This window comes from Lepidochelys olivacea (genome assembly GCF_965140295.1).
Source record: "Lepidochelys olivacea isolate rLepOli2 genome assembly, chromosome: 1".
Lineage (NCBI taxonomy): Eukaryota > Metazoa > Chordata > Testudines > Cheloniidae > Lepidochelys > Lepidochelys olivacea.
In genome coordinates this window covers 237,438,243-237,458,290 of record NC_140411.1, presented here as the reverse complement: position 1 = coordinate 237,458,290, position 20,048 = coordinate 237,438,243, and the positions used below count along the sequence as shown (strand labels likewise).

At 41.3% G+C, this 20,048-nt stretch overlaps 1 protein-coding gene across 13 annotated transcripts in view; it reads left to right on the top strand.

Annotated features, from left to right (window-relative positions):
* Window positions 1-17,666, top strand: part of PLEKHA5 (pleckstrin homology domain containing A5) — a 275,009-nt gene extending 257,343 nt beyond the window's left edge. For 7 of the 13 annotated variants that reach the window (XM_084635411.1, XM_084635405.1, XM_084635414.1 and 4 more), the window contains 6 exons: window positions 909-1,118; window positions 1,877-2,032; window positions 3,128-3,237; window positions 5,332-5,474; window positions 7,406-7,490; window positions 16,851-17,666. In XM_084635411.1, the coding sequence (XP_084491537.1) occupies window positions 909-1,118; window positions 1,877-2,032; window positions 3,128-3,237; window positions 5,332-5,474; window positions 7,406-7,490; window positions 16,851-16,869 (723 nt within the window). In that variant the 3' untranslated portion in view covers window positions 16,870-17,666. Of the gene's footprint in view, window positions 1-908; window positions 1,119-1,876; window positions 2,033-3,127; window positions 3,238-5,331; window positions 5,475-7,405; window positions 7,511-16,850 lie in introns of all 13 variants that reach the window. The other 6 variants (XM_084635410.1, XM_084635406.1, XM_084635407.1 and 3 more) reach the window with 1 other exon arrangement.
* The last annotated feature ends 2,382 nt before the right edge of the window (window positions 17,667-20,048 follow it).

Genomic DNA, 20,048 nt, shown 5'->3' with positions numbered 1-20,048 from the left:
CATTTTATGCTGTCCTCTTAATTCATTGTTTCAGGTAATGTTCTCATATTGAAACAACTTTATATAAATTTAAACAACCATTTCATTTTGACTGGAAAACAAACTATAGTGGGCACTATTCAAAAATTGGACATTCATTTCCAGCTTATTTAAACTGGAAAATTACCTTGTTAGAAACACATTAACTAGCAGTGTTAAATGTCATGTTTTTGTTCTGTATTTGTACCGCGTCAGTTTGTACTGGTCCATGACTGAGACTCTTAAGTGCTACAATAATGTGAATAACAATAAAGTTGAATGCCATATCAGCTGGTCATGGTAACCACTCCTTATTAACTGACCAGCTCTTATTTACCTCAGGGCAGGTCTACACTACCACTTAAATCGATGGATCTTCGATCTCTCAGGGGTGTGTGAAAAAGCCAACCCCTGAGAGACGCAACTTACAGCGACCTAAGCGCTGTCCACAGGTGGAGTAATTGTACCTTCAGCCTAGGGCATTGTCACCAGACGCAGCGCATCTGCATCTAGTGCTTCTAGTGTAGCCCTTCTAGCCCTAAGTAACTGCAAAAGAAGAACAAAGGCAGCTGCATCTATTAGCCCCAACCCAACGGTAACCACAATCAGCTGACACATTAAACAGGCCAGTCTTTGTCTACGTTGAGTGCTCAGTCATGTTTAACATTAAAACATGTTCTACCATGATATAATTTTCTAGTGCAGATAAATCCTGTCCCTAAAACTTCCTCTGGTACTTGATGCATTGACCAGTTTTAATATAGGGGATACCAGGGTTAGGCCAAATGTAGGTGTGCAGTGCAAGCTTTTTTAAATGAACACCCACACTATATGTTCACGACATTGCTTCAAAAAGTACTCTTTAAAAAAGTATGTTCCTTTCTTTTAAGGAAAGGCCGAGAAGTGCAGTGGAGCAGTTATGTCTGGCAGAAAACACTCGGCCTCGAATGACTGTGGAGGAACAGATGGAAAGAATAAAGAGACACCAACAAGCTTGTCTGAGAGAGAAGAAAAGGGGGCTAAATATTATTGGCGTTTCAGATCCATCTCCTTCACAGAGCTTATCCTTTGTTAGAGATAATCCATTTAAGCTGGCTCAGGTATGCCAAAAGTTCCTTGGTGTACACAGTAATATGTTAGAACAAAAAAATATATATTTATATTGCGGGGGGGAAAGTTGCAAAGTCAAATGCTGCTGCTGCTTTGGTGGTGGCATCGGCCTTGCGCGTCAGAATGTCCATTTATAGCAGGCTGCCAAAATTATCCTTGGGAATGCAAGTGGGAGAAAGGGAAGTAGATTTTTTTAACGGTTTATAACCCGGCTAAACCTAAATGGAATTTCCTGGGATAAAGAAAAGGCACTCCTCTAGCCTGAGGTTACCAAATTTGAATGGCCTGCTGCAAACAATGGAGGTGTTAGCGCTTCTCAAAAAAGGTTGTAAGTTTTTTTTTTTTTTCCATAATGGAAAATGTTAGGCAGCTTAAATTTAAGAGTTGCTGCCAGCTCCCCCTACTTTATGCAGTTATAAAATTTATGGCTATCTGCTATAAGCAAGAAATTGTTCTTGACTTATTACAGTTGGATGTTTTAATTACACAAAAGTCAGGATATTTAAAGTTAAGGTTTCAAAAGGAATTTTAACTCTTACCTTTTGCATTAAAAAAAACCTGCCACCCATATGAGGAAATGGGAGGTGAGCTTTTGAATTGAGGTCAAGCAGTCTAAAAAAATTTTTAGTAACTTTTAACAGTGTTTAAGAGGTCATAATGGAAGTCTATTCATAACAGGAAAAGAGTATACAGTAATATCACTGGATTTTTATTGCAAGTATCTCCATATATCACATTTGTTCTACAGAATCGAAGAAAGGACGATATGGTATCTAGTAACATTAAGGAATTAGAGAGTGCCATAAGAGAGAATGATTTGGAACAAAATCATGAAACTCCTGAAGAAGAAATAACACAACTAAATGCTGGATCAGAAGAGCATAATGCAGATTTTACTAAAGAGGTAATAAGTTATATTTAGTGTGTTCAGTCCTACCTCAAAAGTAACTTCTTCCACAAATACTGAGCACATCTGTAAGTAACATCACCTGCCCAGTTCAGAAACTGTTCTAGATTAATTTAATTCAGGTCTTCCAGTGCATTTTGTGACCTGAGGTTTCCTCCGCAACCAGGTACCTTTTTCTTCCTTTTTTGATTTGTATAGCACCTAGTGCATCAAATTGTTTAACAAATAAATAGGAGGACAGACAATAATTTACACGGCGTGGAGTTGGGCAATAATTATGACTTGTGACGATCATCAAAATGGTGGTACTTTCAGATTTATTTTACATCCCACCCAGCTTTACCCTGTTTTAAAATATCCTAATTGCTATTCAAAAGCATGATGATTTACAGGTGGAGCTAAAGGCTGTCAGAACCACTACAATGCAATCATATCTCCTGGTAATTGAAAATGTTTAAATCTACTTATGCAGAATTTCTTCTTTCCTTTTTTTGCCGATATTCTTTCATTAATCCCCTTTTCTTTTTGTTGCTGCCTTTCATTTCCTCTCCTTTTACCTTTACCATTTTCTTTATCAAGTTTCCACAGAGTAACAACATAAAATCAAGTTATTAAAACTGAGTGATCGTCTTTTTCTTAACCTTTAACTTGAAGCCTTCTTGAGCCTTTTGAAAGAGTGCTACTTCACACACAGATTAGAAGTTTTGATTAGATACAGTTATTAAGTATTCACACTGAGTAATGTGTCCAAGCAGTTGTGTGTTGTATTAATTTTGGATGGCGGTGGAGGTATGGAAACAATACAGAAACTGCAATCCAGATTCTAGATAGTTCCCTCATAGTTCTAGGTCACTCGTAGAATTCATTGGGCTGAATTCTGCACATTTCTTCCTGTATTGCTCTCCAGGTAATGGTATTGATATAAATTACGTAAACGTAATTCCTTAGTGATACCTATATATATAGGCCAAAATTTGGCTCTGTTGCTAAAGCTTATTTCCTGAAAATCCGTTTGCTGCCCACCATTCAGCATGTGCTCACAGTATATAATGACAGATTTTTCTCAAAACTTTTCAACTTTTCTTTTTAAAGTTGACAAAAAGCCATGACCTACTGTTACCAGCTGATCCAAAAGAAGGGAATGCTGAAGAAGAAGTAGAAAAACCAAAGAAATTGGGAAAAACGCATAATGTTGATATCAGGTAAAAATAAGATAATTGCATATTGAACTAGTCCAACAGTTTAATAATGAATTATTACTACAGTTTAATAATGAATATTTTAGGTTTTTTATTTTGAAAGCTTGATTCACCGTTCTACGCAACTCCAAATAGGAATTGTGGGTAGTATGGGGCTGCATGTAAACAAATATGTTAAAGCTTTATTTTCTCTATAAAAGTATAAAGAATATGAATGGTTAGGTGGTATGAAAAATGGAAACATTGTTTTAAGCCCGGGCAGGTTGTTCATTACAAGATGGTTTTGGTGTTAAGATTTGATTGCCTAATATAATCAGAGAAAGAAATAGCACATATTTGACCCAGTCCTGAATTCATCGTCAGAGGCAGGTATAGGATCAGGCCATGAACTGTTTACAGATGGGCTTTAAACGTTGTGATTCATGGAAATAAATTCTTCAGGTCTGAATAATATTATCAAAGTTATTCTGCTCATTAGTTTCACTCTTAGATTCTCTCTTTATATATATTGAGAGAACTAAAATACTCAAGATTTTTCTCCCTACTCTTCTTCTCCTCCTACTTCCAGACAAATTCAGTGTCCATTCTACTTAGGGGCTCCGACACAGACTTCACTCTTCTGGGAAGTAGAACACTGCACAGCTATGGAAGGAAACATAAAAATATAACATATTCTGAATGCAACTTAGTTTTTCTTCCTATTCATAGCAAACTTGTTATACTTATAGTCATGATTCATTTCCAGCTGCCTATTGAAATCAGAAATTCACTGAGTTCACCCACCATGGACTGGTAACAAGGAGGGAACTTGGTCAACACTTGTTCTTAGCTCAAACTTGGGGCAAAAGAAATAACAAGTAATTGTGAAATAGCTTGGGGTCAGGTATCCTCCCTAGAATAATTTCTGGGTTAGGTTTTGGTTTTGTTTTTTCCTTTTTCTGTGTTGCTGTTTTTACTCAGAACTAATATGTGGGAAGTTTCAAATACATTTGTAAGCACGTGTTCATCATGGACAAAGACAATTTGTGGTTTGCTTTGGGATGCAAGATCGAATCAATAATGTTATCTCAGGATGAGGGCTTAATAGCTTTCCTTGCCTGATCAAAGCTTTCTATAAGATTCCTGTTAAAAGCCTCATTTGAAGGCTCCAAGGGCAAGTTTTTTATTGGAGTCCATTGTACTGTGTATGGAAGCCATCAGCTCAGGAGCAGTCTGGACTAGTTTGACCCCTTAGGGCAGTTCTCAATCTTTCCAGATTACTGTGCCCTTTTCAAGAGTCTGATTTGTCTTGCATACCCCAAGTTTCACCTCACTTAAAAACTACTTGCTTACAAAATCAGACATAAAAATACAAAAGTGTCTCAGCACACTGTTACTGAAAATTTGCTTACTTTCTCATTTTTACCTTATAAAATAAACTATTGGAATATCAATGTTGTACTTACTTTTCAGTGTATAGTATATAAAGCAGTATAAAACAAGTCACTGTATGAAATTTTAATTTGTACTGACTTGGCTAGTGCTTTTTATGTAGCCTGTTGTAAAACTAGGCAAATATCTAGATGAGCTGATGTACCCCCAGAAGGCCTCTGCGTACCCACAAGGGTATATGCATACCCGTGGTTGAGAACCACTGCCTTAGGGTACTTCATCACCTTGTAGGGTTTCCATTAACTCCATGATTTCAGAGTACTGGAGCTTTGGTGCACCTCTTCAGTAGTTCTTGCCTGACTGGAAGCTAGACACATGTGTCTTACTGTCAATGTAGAGTGAGGCCCTCTCACAAGACACTGTATCTATTTCAGTGTATAAGTATGAAAAAGGAAAAAAAACTGTCCAGTTTCCAGTTTAAAGTTTTTTACTCTAGAATGAATTTTATAAGATTGAAACAAAACTAACTATTGCTTTGATTCAGGATTTCAACACTCTACTATAGGTTCCAGAAATATGTATTTGATTTAAACAACGCAACCTTGTAAATTAGAGGGTTTTGTGTTAAGAGAAGAAAATTAAGTGCTGGAACTCCAGTTGCACATAAATATTGGTTAACACCTGAAATTAAATTAAACTCTAAAAATAGCAACTTTTTTTAACTAGTCTGCAGAACATGGCCCCAATTGAAAACCACAAACATGAAACCAGTCCAAAAGAGAGTGAAGCAGCCAGTGTTCAAGAGCAAGAAGGGATTATTTCTTCTTTTGAGTTAGCAGTACAATCTTCAAGAGAAAATCAAACAGAAGGTATGGAAAAGAGACTGTCAGTTACACAGAAGTGTAAATTGGGCTTAAATGTTACATATGTAATATACATTCTGATTGTTTTCTGATGCTCTGAAATTCTTGTGTAGTGAAAAGAAATCTAAACTAATCTGGGTCTCGTATGCATATTTTTTCACCTGATGGGGAGGGATGGACAGATACCTGGCCAATTTCCCAATGGGCGAGTCTCAGAAACGGTTTTCAGAGGTTTAAATGCAGATCTTTTGGAGGCAACCAGTTCGAGGATCAGAGGGGGTTCCCAGAAGTTTCTCTTGGCTGGAGCAAATGATTCCCTGTCTCCTTCCAGAACCACCCTCCTTCTCCCCCAATCCTCTGCACATATTCAGTGCTGTCTACCTCCTTGCTACTGGTTCCAGTCAGCTCCGTGACTTTTTCCTGTAGGTCATTTCACCAAAGGCATCTATTCTAAACACACGATTTCCTGCCGTTGATCCCCTTTCCTGATCCTTGCAGGTATGAGCTCCTTGACTGGAGCATAGATACTACAGTGTTCATATTAACACTAGCTAGTTTCCAACTTAGGCATTAGATTATGAACCAGTAAAATAACAGAGAGGTTGGTGTGTGTGTCTCCAGAGGTCAGGAGGGATGCCAGAAGTGGAAAAGATAGGGTGGCTGCGAGTACCTTAATGGCACATCTTGCAAGAAAATCTTAGTGCTGAGGGAAGGCCAAGTTGCTTATGGAATGGGCAGATGGAATGATCAATACTTGAGGTGATCAGTAGTAGTTTGGTGCCAGGGAGGAATAAGGAAGAGCAGATGTGATATAAGGATAAATAAGGCAAACGGCACAGTCCTTTCCATGACTGCTTAGTTCAAGCCAGGACTAGGAAAGATCCTTTGTGGTGACATCATAGGGAATAACAGCGAGGAGTCTTTGTGGCACCTTAGAGACTAACAAATTTATTTGGGCATAAGCTTTTGTGGGCTAGAACCCACTTCATCAGATGCATGGATGGAAAATACAGGGGCAGGTATAAATACATGAAAAGATGAGTTGCCTTACCAAGTGTGAGGTCAGTCTAACAAGACAATTAAATTGACAGTAGGATACCAAGGGAGGAAAAATAACTTCTGAAGTGGTAATGAGAGTGGCCCATTTCAGACCGTTGACAAGAAGGTGTGAAAAGAAAAGGAAGACGTGTGGCACCTTAGAGACTAACAAATTTATTTGAGCATACGCTTTCGTGAGCTACAGCTCTCACGAAAGCTTATGCTCAAATAAATTTGTTCGTCTCTAAGGTGCCACAAGTACTTCTTTTCTTTTTTGCGGATACAGACTAACACAGCTGCTGCTCTGAAAGAAGGTGTGAGTAACAGTAAGAAGAAATTAGTATTGGGGAAATTAGGTTTAGGTTTTGTAATGACCCCACCGCTCCCAGTCTTTATTCAAGTCTAATCTGATGGTGTCCTGTTTTCAAATTAATGCCAGTTCTGCAGTTTCATGTTGGAGTCTGATTTTGATTTTTTTTGTTGAAGAATTGCCACTTTTAGGTCTGTTATTGAGTGACTGGTGTCAATTGAATTGTCTCGTTAGACTGACCTCACATTTGGTAAGGCAACTCGCATCTTTTCATGTGTTTATACCTGCTCCTGTATTTTCCATTCCATGGATCTGATGAAGTGAGTTCTGGTCCACGAAAGCTTAATGCCCAAATAAATGTGTAAAAGGTGCCACAAAGACTCCTCGTTGTTTTTGCTGATACAGACTAACACGGCTACCACTCTGAAACCTATCATAGGGAATGTTGATTTAAAAAGTTTCTTCTGATTATTTTAACCTTTACTTGCAAAATACTTATCTTGCTCACAAATTACATGTTGTTTGAAATATTTTCAATTTGTCTAACTTTTGCCTTCTGTGATATTTATTTTTTAATTTCTCTTTTCAGGAAAAAGTCTGCCCTCTTCACCAGAGTCCCCACCATCACCAGCTCCATCAACGCAACCACAGCTCACAGAAGGATCACATTTCATGTGTGTATAGTCTCAGAGAAGTACGTCTGCTTTTCACAGTCATGCGATTTTTCTGGGTATACCATAGTTTTCTGTGAGAAACACCCACAGACAATTTTATTAAGTAGGGTGAAGATAGCTGAGATGTATATATCAATCAAACAAGCAAACAAAACACAAATGTATTGATTCTTTGAGTAAGTGCAGCTGCATATTCAACTGAGGTGCATTCACACCTAGCACACTGGAGCTGGAGAATTTTGCCAAGCAGTACCATTAGAGGATCACCACTCACAGCTTGTGGCTATAGCCCCATGTCTGGCTATATGTGGTAGCACTCCCCTAACCTCTGTCTCTTCCTTCTTACCACTTGTGGCTGGAGTCAGAGCTCTGTGTGGTTCCTAACCTCACAGCCTCTCTCTTTCTTAGATGCCCCTGGCATCTTTTCCCTTTCCACTTTTGTCTCAGAAGACTATGTTCCTGATAGCAGTAGCATCCACAAGGAGAGTCTGTTGCAGTCTCTGATGGCAGAGCCTCCTTACATACAATTCTCTAAAGACAAACTGACTTTATGACCACACCCAAAAATTTTATCTGAAGTGGTTTCTCAGCTTCATTTGAACCAGGTGGTATATTTACCTGTGTTCTTTCCTAAGTTGCATTCATTTCTGGAAGAGCAGCGTTTCCACACATCAGATGTCAGGCGATGTCTAGCTTTGTATCTGGACTGGACTAAACTGTTTTGTGCTTCACCATGCCTGTTTGTGTCATATACAGATCCCATGAAGGGTCAAGTGGTCTCTTCACAGTCTCTAAATGAATAACCTTATTTATCGTGACTTCATATGAAATAGCTTCAGCTACACCTCCTTCAGCGGATGCAAGCTAGTTCTGTGAGAGTGCAAGCAACATAGGTAGCATTCTTCAGTGCATTTCAGTATTGGACATTTTCAGGGCTGCTACATGGTTGTGTGTGTGTGTACATGTGTGCGAGCGCAAACCCATCCAGTCATTACTGCATCTTTCAAGGTGGATGCATGTTTCAATAGGGTGGTCCTGGGGTCCTTGTTTAGGTAGTCTCTGGGCCCCACCTCCTTAGGGTACTGTTTGTGAGCCACCAAAGTGGAATACATGACTGCATCCACTTGAGGAAGAAGAAACTGTTTCTTACTGTAACTGTGGTTCTTCGAGATGTGATTCAGATGTGTATTCCACGACTCACCTCCGTCCCTTCTGTGTCGCAGTTTCTCTGGGCACTTGGTGTGAAGGAACTGACACGGTTCGGGACTGCACTGCCTTATATAGCCAGGGAAGGGGCTGCAGCAACGAGGCACAAGTATTCCCCCTCTACAGGTACTGCTAGGTAAAATTCTCTGGTTCCTGGGCACTGGGCACATGTACACACCCAAGTGAAGTACACATCTGCATCACATTTCAAAGAACCACAGTTAAAGTAAGTAACCATTCCTTACATGCATATAATCCATACAGTATTCAGATAAGATAATAATAGTTAGAAATGGAAAGGACCAATTAGCTCATCAAGCATTTTCTTCTGTAATGGTAGAATAACAGTTCCTTGATATTAAATTGTAATGAAACGTGATTATGCAGTCAAGGTACAAATGTATCCATATTTGGGTGTTTTAGCACCCAAAGGCTCCTGTCAGGATAATAGCCCAGTTGAACTATGAATCGTACATACAGTATGCTCCAAAGAGTTTATAATCTAATTTAAGACAAATAAGTGTGACATGATAAATAGTAGAAGGGAAGAGGATAGCAATAATAAAAACATGCAGTTAGGCTCACTGTGTGTGTAGAATTTGATGGTTCTTATTTTATTTTTTTTATATCATAGATCCCCACTTGGCCCCTCCACCTATCCATAACTGGTAATTCCTTGTAGGAATCAAGGTAGAAATCATTAGCTTGGTCAGAGGAAATACTCTTATTATATAGCATGATATGATGGTCTATTATGATGTATAATATAGATAGGTATCACATTATGATATACAGACAATGGAACAATGATCAAACAATCAGTTTGTAACCACCTAGAAGACAATAAGGTAATAAGTAACAGTCAACCTAGATTTGTAAAGAACAAATCACGTCAAACCAACCTAATATCCTTCTTTCACGGGGTAACCAGCCTTGTGGATAGGGGGCAGCAGTAGATGTGATATATCTCAACTTCAGTAAGGTTTTGATACGGTCTCACATGACCGTCTCATAAGCAAACTAGGGAAATACAGCCTAATATGAACTTACTGTAAGGAAGGTGCATAACTGGTTGGAAAACCATACTCAGAGAGTAGTTAACAGTGGTTCTCTGTCAATCTGAAAAGGTATGATGTATCGAATGATGTATCACAGGGATCTGTCCTGGGTCCTGTACTGTTCAATATCTTCATAAATTATTTAGATAATGGCAGAAAGAATACAGGTATAAAGTTTACAGGTGATACCAACCTGGGAGGGGTTGCAAGGTCTTGAATTAGAATTCAAAATGATCCTGACAAACTGGAGAAGTGGCCTGAAATAAATAGGATGAAATTCAATAAAAATTAATGCAGTACACTACTAATGTAGTACACTAAGGAAGAAATAATCAATTGCAGAAATACGAAAAGGAAAATGACTTCCTAGGAAGAAGTATTGCAGAATGGCTCTGGGGTTATAGTGGATCACAAACGAAATATGAGTAAACAATGTAATACTCTTGCAAAATAAAGCAATCATTCTGGGATGTATTAACAGAAGTGTTTTAAGCAAAACACGAGAAGTAATTCTTCCACTCTATTCAGCAATGATAAGGCATCAGCTGGAATACTGTGCCCAATTCTGGGCACCACGTTTTGGGAAAGACGTGGACTAATTGGAGCAAGTCCGGAGGAGAGGAACAAAATGATTAAAGGTCTAGAAAACTTGACCTACAAGAAAAGATTGAAAAAATTGTGTTTGTTTAGTTTGGAGAACAGGAGACTGAAGTGGGGCATAAGTCTTCAAGTATATAAATGATTGCTGTAAAGAGGAGTAAAAAGGCGGACAGGACAAGGAGCAATGGGCTTAAATTGCAGCAAGGGAGATTTAGGTGAGACATTAAGAAAAATTTCCTAGCTGTTAGGGTGGTTAAGCACTGGAAGAAATTACCTAGGGAGATTGTGGAATCTGTGTCATTGGAGGTTTTAAGAACACGTTAGATAAACACCTATCAGAGATGGTCTAGATAATACATAGTCCTGCCTCAGTGCAAGGGATTGGGCTAGATGACCCTTCCAGTCCTATATTTCTGTGGTTCTGAGAGTTCCTGTTTATTGAATGTGAGTGGAAATAGAAGTAAGCAGGTTTGTTTATACAGGTGTTTAAAGAAACTAAGGGATACAGGTCAGAACGTTTTAACACTTTTACCAGCACTTTAATTAGTTAAAACTTCTACGTTGTCAGGGATTACCTTTTAAAATAAGCCTTCAAGGGAAGGCTATCAAAAGAATATGCCTTGTTTCATAGGTCCTATAAGCTATATAACTATAAGGGCATATTACTAGGAAAGGAGAACTTTCTCAGTTTTTAAAAGATGTTTCCTTAGTGAAGTTAGAAAATGCATAACCTAGTTCAGATAGGGCACCTGCGTTTTGTTTTAACAGTCATAATTATTGTATGTAATGTGATACTTTCTTGTGTTAGTAATAGGCAGAAAGAGGTATTACCTCTTTGTTAAAGTGAAATGGTTTTAATCTCTTGTTTCTTGTCCATACAAAAACATCACATACAGCCTTTGTTGTTATTGATTTTCATGAACAGTATAGCATGTCATGTTCAGATACAGGTTTGACTCTGAATATTAGTTTCAAACTTAATGTTATAGTAAAAATATTTTAAATGATAAATCATGATACGCACTTTCAGAATGTATAAATAGAGCTGTTTATGTACAAATCAAATAGCATATGTACAGATACACATGAACGTTGGAGGGGTGTGTGTATATATTCTGGGCCTTTAAGTAGGGCTGTCATTACCCAACCAACCTTTTCTTTTACATAGTTTCAGTTCAATGGACTGACTGGAGCTAGACTCTACTGATTATAGCTCTGTTAGCTTCCCCCATGCGGATCAGTCTCGGCATCTGAAGGGAACAACCTGGCATTCTTCTTCAAGTGATGGTCCCTATGTGTATTCCAAACAGAGGTGCGTATGCGCTGGAGCTGGAAGTTTTTCAGCAGCAGTGTTTTTTGACCTGCACGGCCACCTTATGTTGCCACACGCTCTGTGTGAGGTCATAAGAGGCCATATGCGGTGACATCCCCTCAGTTCCCTCTTACTACATGGTCGGAGTTGGAATCCCCTCTTTGTGCTCAGATCCTCTGAGAACAACTCTCCGTTGTAAATAGTTAGCTCTGTTTTCTTTCTTGTCATACTTTTGTACATACTTTAGTTTAGTTAGTGTATATAGTAGCTCCTTATGGGGCCTCTCCCAACCCTGTCGGGATTATGCCCTGTGTTCCAGGGTTCAAGAATTGTACCTTGTGCCCTCACTCATTCTCCGTGAGTGATGAGCACACGCGCTGCCTCTTCTGCCTTGGCAAGATGCACCTTGTTGCTCATAGCAATATGTGCAAATCCTTCCCCTCAAGGACCCACAACACTTGACTTCAGCCCCTCTGCAAGTTCCTCATCACAAAAGTGCTGTTCGGGCCCCAGGCAGAGTCCAATCCTGTGCTGGTGATTCACCGACCATTACCGGCAGTGAGCATCCTGACCTTGGCTTCACATCTGGATCCATCAGCACCGCCAAGATGTGAGAAGGTACATAAGGAGAGTCAAAAGCCCTCTCACAAACACCGCAGCAGGTCCCCATCGTGGACCACTGCGCCACACTGCGTTTCCTTCCCGAGCTGGGTTCAGTCAGGTGAGACATCGCATGACGACCCTGCAGGGCCACCACCTAAGGCGGGGCAAGGCAAAGCGGAAGTGAGACCTGCCAGTTCCTGCAAGGATCAAGAGTCCCGACCACCCACCAATGCGCACTACTTAGCCACCGCAAGTCTCTCCAGGCTCCACTCCGCACACCCACTCCTTGGAGCAGCAGACAACGGGATGTGCCCTGGACACCGGGCCAGCTGGATCCCACTGATTCCCCTCCACACACACACATCCCACCTCAAGCTGTTGTACCCACCCTTGCCGCTTCTCTTGGCCCCCCATCTCCCTTCATTGGTGGATGAGCCGCCACTCAGATACAACCCAGCCACACCAGTTGCAGTACTGCCCACACCGATGGCTCAACCACTTGCGGAGGCTTTTTCAGGCCAGGGGCACTTCTCAGTGGACAACCTGTCCTACTCCCTGGTCTCGTGTCATAGTGTGGACTTCTGGGCTTGCCCACCATTTCCGACCCCCTACACTCTGTGCCTTCCTCCCAATGGCCCACTTTGCCACCCTCATAGCCCTTGTGAATGTCCTCTGCTACAACCCGCACATGAGTGTGCACCATTGCCTCTGCCTCCTTGGCCACATGGTGGCCTTCACCTATGTCACACCGCACATACATCTCACCCAGGACCACGGCAGGGTTTGCCACCCCAACCGAAGCCTGCTCCAATTGATAGCCTGGTTTTTGGATGGGGCTCAGGTGTAGACAATGCCTGTTCATCACCTGTCCACCATATTCTCTCACAGAGTAGGCAGGAGTCTACGAGGACATGCTACACCACAAAATGGACGCGCTTCACCTCCTGGGCACAGTGCCAACAACTCCCCCTCCTCAGTGTTTCCGTTCCTATCATCCAAGACCACCTTCTAGAGCTGAAGACCTCAGGTTTCGCACTTAGCTCGGTCCATGTCCACCTTGTGGCGCTTAGTCCCGTCCTTTCACCTCTCTTTCTCCCCCCACCCCCATGGACAGACAGTTGATATTTACCCACTCTACCACTACCCAGTTTCTGAGGGGCCTGACAAACTGTTTCCCACCCGTCCTTACCCCCACTCCCCTTAGAACTTCAACTTTGTGCTGTCTGTGCCCACCTGACCTCCATTCAAACTGCTGGCTACATGCTCCCTGGTCTACCTAGCTATGAAGGTCCTCTTCCTGATGGCTATCACCTCTGCTGAGCGGATCAGCAAACTGGTGACCGTGATGGCTGACCCCCATATACGGTTTTCCATAGACACTGTCTCCCTGTGCCTCCACCCTAAGTTCCTCCCAAAGGTTGTCTACAAGTTTTATCTCAACCAGTCCATCCATCTTCTGATCTTCCACCCTAAACCACATGCCACTTCCGCAGACAGTACGCTACACTCCCTGGATGTCTGCAGGGCACTGGCTCTCTACCTAGACAGAACTCGTGCATTCTGTGCCTCATCAAGCCTCTTCATAGACATTGTGGAACAGTCAAGAGGGCAGGCCCTTTCCTCACAGTACATATCCAGTTGGATCTCGAAGTGCATTACAGAATGCTACACATGCTCCAACGCAACACCATCTGGCAGGATCCACCTCCGCCTCCTTGGCATGAGATCTGCCAGGCAGCAACATGGCGCTCTGTTCACACCTAAACAGTGCACTATGCCATCGACCAGTGGGCAGATGCCACTGTAGGTCATGCCACTGCAACAGGCCTTGTCCATTGCGTTCTCGCTCCTCCACCTCTGAGTCTGTCACTGCTCCATACTCACCTGTGTTTGGAATACATATAAGGACCATCACTTGAAAAGAAGGTTACTACCTGTATCTGGAGGTTCTTTGAGATGTACTGGTCCCAATACCAGTCCACCTTCCTCTCTGCTGCAGACTCACTATACTGCGGTAAGAGGAAGACTGAGTGCGTGTCACCTTGCATGGTCTCCTATAATGTCACATGGAGCACGTGGCAACATAAGGTAGCCATGCGGGCCAATGCACACGGCTGCTGAAAAACTTGGGGCCATGCGCACCTGTGTTTGGGAGACATATAGAGACCATACATCTCGAAGAACCTCCAGTTACAGGTAAGGAACCTCCTCATCTCTTGAGCAGACACTACTAATTGTGTCAAATTGCACTTGGCTCTGTCATGTGCATCAATGATGAGCTCTCCAAAGCAATTTTCTCTTAATTATTTATGCCACAATATGAATTCAGGTCTGAGATGTGAAAGACTGGTAATCTCTTTTGCTACCTAAGACACTTTCTCCAACATCCTACACAGTTACGTAATGTGAAGATGGCGATGTGTCCATAATATTGCCACCTTAGATATGATGCTTCCACGAGTAACACTGAACTGCTGATGACAAAATAATATGTTCCTAGAATGGTACTTCTAAAATGGACTCTGTTTCTAGTTCCCTAGTTTTAGTAAAGCCAAGGATATTAGAGCCTAAAAATAGTTTTCCTCTGTTCAGTATCTGAATTTATTTGGAGGCATTAGTCCATTTCCTAGTGTATACTTCAAATCTGCATTTGACACACTGGTTAGCAGTCTCACCAGAGCCCCAATATTGGATGGTCATTGTATAGCTGGTTTCATATCAGGATTAATACTGGGCCTGGAAAACAAGAATTCCATGTCACAAAAAATATTTTGACATGTGGTTTTGTTCTACGTTGCGATGAAACCTAGACCTTCTGAAAGGTTTTTGCAAAAAATTAGAGGGAGACTCTCATGAAGGCTCAAGTCCCTGCCATGCATGATTTGGAGCAGGGACTTGAGCCTGGGTCTTGTTCATCCCAGAAGAGTGCACTAGCCACTCTGCTATTTGACTGTTCTGGGGTGGGCCTTTTCTTCCCCCGTTGAAAACAATAGGTTTCCACAAAAAGTTTGTTTTGGTAAATCAGTGTTTTACAACGAAAAAATGTTTTGTCAAAAAATTCCTGATCCATTTTAGTTGAAACACAATGAAGCACAGTGTGTGTGGGAGCCTGCACTGCTGCTGCTGCCCACGCTATACTTCTCTGACTAAAGGTCTTTCACCGGGGCTGTCAGTCAAACAACTTTCTTGAGCACTACCCAACACATTTAAAATGTTTGTTGAATGTGAGGAGCATTGCTGTTACCCATGACTAAGGTAAGAGCTGTAATTTCCCAAATGAAACAGCAAATGTACCAGGCTGTGAACAAGTTTCCTGTCCTGTAGGAAGAGTTTATTTTTTTAAAGCAGGAACTCGTTTACTCAGTGGGATGCAAACTGTACAGCAAGAAATCCTCTGCAATAGAGAGAATTTATAAGTTGGGGGGTGCATTTCAATTCATAGAAAGGCCAATTTTTAAGCCAGGGTCTGAGAAATGCATGATGGGTTTCAGAGAGGCAGTGGAATTTGGAAAAGGAAAATGGTGCTATGTGGTATCATAGGACTAAGGAGAGAGCTTATTCACACATGACTTTTTCTACATCATGTCTTCTGGCATCACTAAAACAAATTTTGTATCCCTCTCACAAGTATATTGTTACATTTTAAGCATGCTGATACATGCTAAAATACAGTTTAATAGAGTGATGATGACATTTATTTAGAATCTTTCATCCCAAACACTGCATTACATCATAGCAAGTGAAGAGTACTGTGTCCTGTTTCTAACCTTGCCAGTCCTTTGGTACAGCATTTAGGGGCTTTGCTACTAATTTTACATGGAAAGCTCTTAGTTACTGTATTGATGGTGGCAGTATAAAACCCTGAAATGGTTCTTTGTACAAAATAACCCCTGTTTGTTTCTGTTCATTTGTGAATTGCTGTCAAAATAGCTTTAATGCCTAAAAAGATAGGTTGTGGAAACTAATGTTTTCTTAGATTCTTTTTAATATAATTTGTCATATATACTCGTTCATTAGCCCGTTCATTTATAGGCTGACCCCCCAAGATGGATAGCTAAAAATAGCAAAAACTGTATGACCCTTTCATAAGCCAACCCTGTATTTCAGGGGTTGGCAAACTTCGGCTCCTGTCCCCTCAGGGTAAGCCGCTGGTGGGTTGGCAGGCACGGAGTCCCTCAGCTCCCAGTAGCCGCGGTTTGCCGTTCCCAGCCAATGGGAGCTGCGGGAAGTGGCTCCCATTGGCTGGGAACGGTAAACTGCGGCCACAGGGAACTGAGGAGCTCCGTGCCTGCAGACGCTCCAGGTAAACAAAACAACAATGTATTAGATATTCAATTAAATGATTTAATAGAGTTTAAAATCATCAAATTTTGATGTCAACCCCTTTATAAACCAACCCCCCGCTCTTTGATATGTCACTTTTTTACCAAAAATATTCAGCTTATGAACGAGCATATACGGTAATTTATTTCGTGGATAGCCACAGCGCGGTCAGAAACTCCCCACAATGCCTAATCCTAAGAGGAACTTTAAACAGTGTTTTGGTAAAATACAGTAACTTTATTCATGTCTGTCTTTCAGCTCTAACAGATTCTGTTGAAACCATTCATGGCCAAGGAGTGTGGACCTATGGAAATATGAGAAGATATTGTAGAGTATATTTTAAATCTATGAAATTCATAGTTCTGATGCTTTTGGCCACAGAGCATCATTTTATCACTTCCTGGAAAATGTTTATTCCAAGACAGCTTTAAATGGCCCATATGTACAGTCAACAATCTGAAGATTGTTCTTCTGATACCAGCTTGCTGCTATGATTTCCATGCACATAAAGATTCTTTTTAATATGCAGCCTAAAGTCAGAACCTTAGTTGATGTTTTACAGAATTTAATGTTTTTAATTATGAAATCATTTTAAGTTTGCATTTTTGCTTCTTTTAGGTACATAACAGATCAGTTTCTTTTACATATCGCCACTAAACCTTGTTTTACACTTTTTAAACACTAGTGTATTTTGACATTTGATTTGTAAAATTTTTATAAATATTTAAAATGTGCCATTTTTATTATTGCTGAGTAAAGTATGTCCTGTTTCTGCTGTAATTATTTCTTGGTCAGGTTGCAGCATCAGCAGTTAATGCCACACTGTTATCAACATATACCTGAATGTTTGTGCTTACTTTTTCTTAAACAAAATGAAGTGTATGTATTTTGAGGTACTGGGCTCTTACTTTGTTGGAATAGGGTGTGTACAGCAATAAACAGGTTTTCAATTCCAGTACTTAGTTTGTGTACAAATGTAATTATGTTCATTGTGTATATATTATACAATGAGCACATCCAGAGTAAGTATAAGAAGCCACTTACTATTGTTCAAATGCAAATGTTCATATCTCATTTCTTTTTTATCATGTTAAATAAATGTTAATGTTCTTAAGTTGTGTGGGTAGTATTTCTTTCAGCAAGCAGATGACAGACCGTGTACTTGTTGTGACTCTTTGTGTGGGAAGCACATCTTAATAAGGGTTGTGGACCTATTACAGCAGTGGTTCTCAACCGGGGTCCGAGGCCCCCTGGGGGGCCGCAAGCAGGTTTCAGGGGGGCCGCCAAGCAGAGCCGGCATTAGACTCACTGGGGCAGAAAGCCAAAGCCCTGCCACATGGGGTTGACGCCCGGGCCCTGAGCACTGGCACCTGAGGCTGAAGCCGAAGCCTGAGCAATGTAGCTTTGTAGGAGCTCCTGTGGCCTGAGGCCCTAGGCAATTGCTCTACTGCTACCCCCTAACGCTGGCCCTGGCTTTTATATGCAGAAAACCTGTTATTGTGACACAGGTGGGTCATGGAGTTTTTATAGCATGTTGGGGCAGGCCTCAGAAAGCAAGAGGTTGAGAACCCCTGTATTACAGGATTAGTTGGAGAAGGGTCTGTGATGTGAAGGAGATAAAAGTATTTGATGGTGGTGGTCTCTTCTGGCCTTCAAAACTGAGGCTATGTCTACACTAGAGAGCTTACAGCGGCACAGCTGTACCGATGTAGTTGCACTGCTGTAAGATCTCTTGCGTAGATCCCAGGCCAATGGGAGAGAACTCTCCTGTTGACCTAATTAATCCACCCCCATAGCGGGAGAAGCTCTCCCACCGGCAGAGCTGTGCACATGACCACTTATGCCGGCAAAACTTACGTTGTTCAGAGTGGTGGAATATTGACACCACTGAGCGACAAGTTTTGCCGACAGAATATGTGATAGTGTAGACATAGCCTGAGTGACATCACCTACAAACAAGAGCAACATTGGTAGACTTGTAAGGAATTCCACCTTGCCCAGCTGGAAGTAGTGCCCACAGCATAGAGCAAAAAGACAGCCTCGTGGCTGGTACTCAGGAAGAAATTTGGGTTTGGTTCCTGGCTCTGCCATGCTTTCTTCTGTGACCTTGGGCAAGTCACTTAGTTGCTTTTTGCTTCAGTTCCCAATCTATTTATATAAAATTGTTTATCTCATAAGGATGCTGAGAGGATTAAATTATAATTTTTAAAGGCATTAAGACATGAGAGTGAACACCATTTATGGTAGGGGTGAGGAGAGGAATGAGATGATTCCTCAGGGCATTTGCATTTGCACATCATCTTCCAGGAACCAAAAAGCAAATGTAAAACCATTTGTCGTGCATGTCATCTTATTACACACAGTACTGGTTTCACTTCTCCATCCCCCACTGCTGTCTGAACTAGTCTAAGTAGAGACTGTACACCTTTTTAGAAAAGGATAATGAAAAGTAGATTTGAAAGAAAATCGTTTGGATCCAGACTGCAAAGATCTGAAATCTTTTTTCTTTTTTTTTAAACTTCAATACATTTTTCACTTCCGGGAGAAGTCAGTCAGACTGTCAGAGCTATTTTTGAAACCAAAAAGCAATGTTCGCTGAAGACATTGTTCAACTTCTGACTTACTTACCTGTTTGTTCATTATTATGCATCCAATGAAGTGAGCTGTAGCTCACGAAAGCTTATGCTCAAATAAATTGGTTAGTCTCTAAGGTGCCACAAGTCCTCCTTTTCTTTTTACCTATTTGTTCAGTATCTTGGGCCACACCCACAGAAAAGCCATTGGCCATTATCTTTGAAAACTCGTGGCGAACGGGAAAGTCCTGGATAACTGGAAAAAGGCTAATGTAGTGCCAATCTTTAAAAAAGGGAAGAAGGAGGATCCTGGGAACTACAGGCCAGTCAGCCTCACCTCAGTCCCCGGAAAAATCATGGAGCAGGTACTCAAAGAATCAATCCTGAAGCACTTACATGAGAGGAAAGTGATCAGGAACAGTCAGCATGGATTCACCAAGGGAAGGTCATGCCTGACTAATCTAATCGCCTTCTATGATGAGATTACTGGTTCTGTGGATGAAGGGAAAGCAGTGGATGTATTGTTTCTTGACTTTAGCAAAGCTTTTGACACGGTCTACCACAGTATTCTTGTCAGCAAGTTAAAGAAGTATGGGCTGGATGAATGCACTATAAGGTGGGCAGAAAGTTGGCTAGATTGTCAGGCTCAACGGATAGTGATCAATGGCTCCATGTCTAGTTGGCAGCCGGTGTCAAGTGGAGTGCCCCAGGAGTCGGTCCTGGGGCCGGTTTTGTTCAATATCTTCATAAATGATCTGGAGGATGGTGTGGTTTGCACTCTCAGCAAATTTGCGGATGATACAAAACTGGGAGGAGTGGTAGATACGCTGGAGAGCAGGGATAGGATACAGAGGGACCTAGACAAATTGGAGGATTGGGCCAA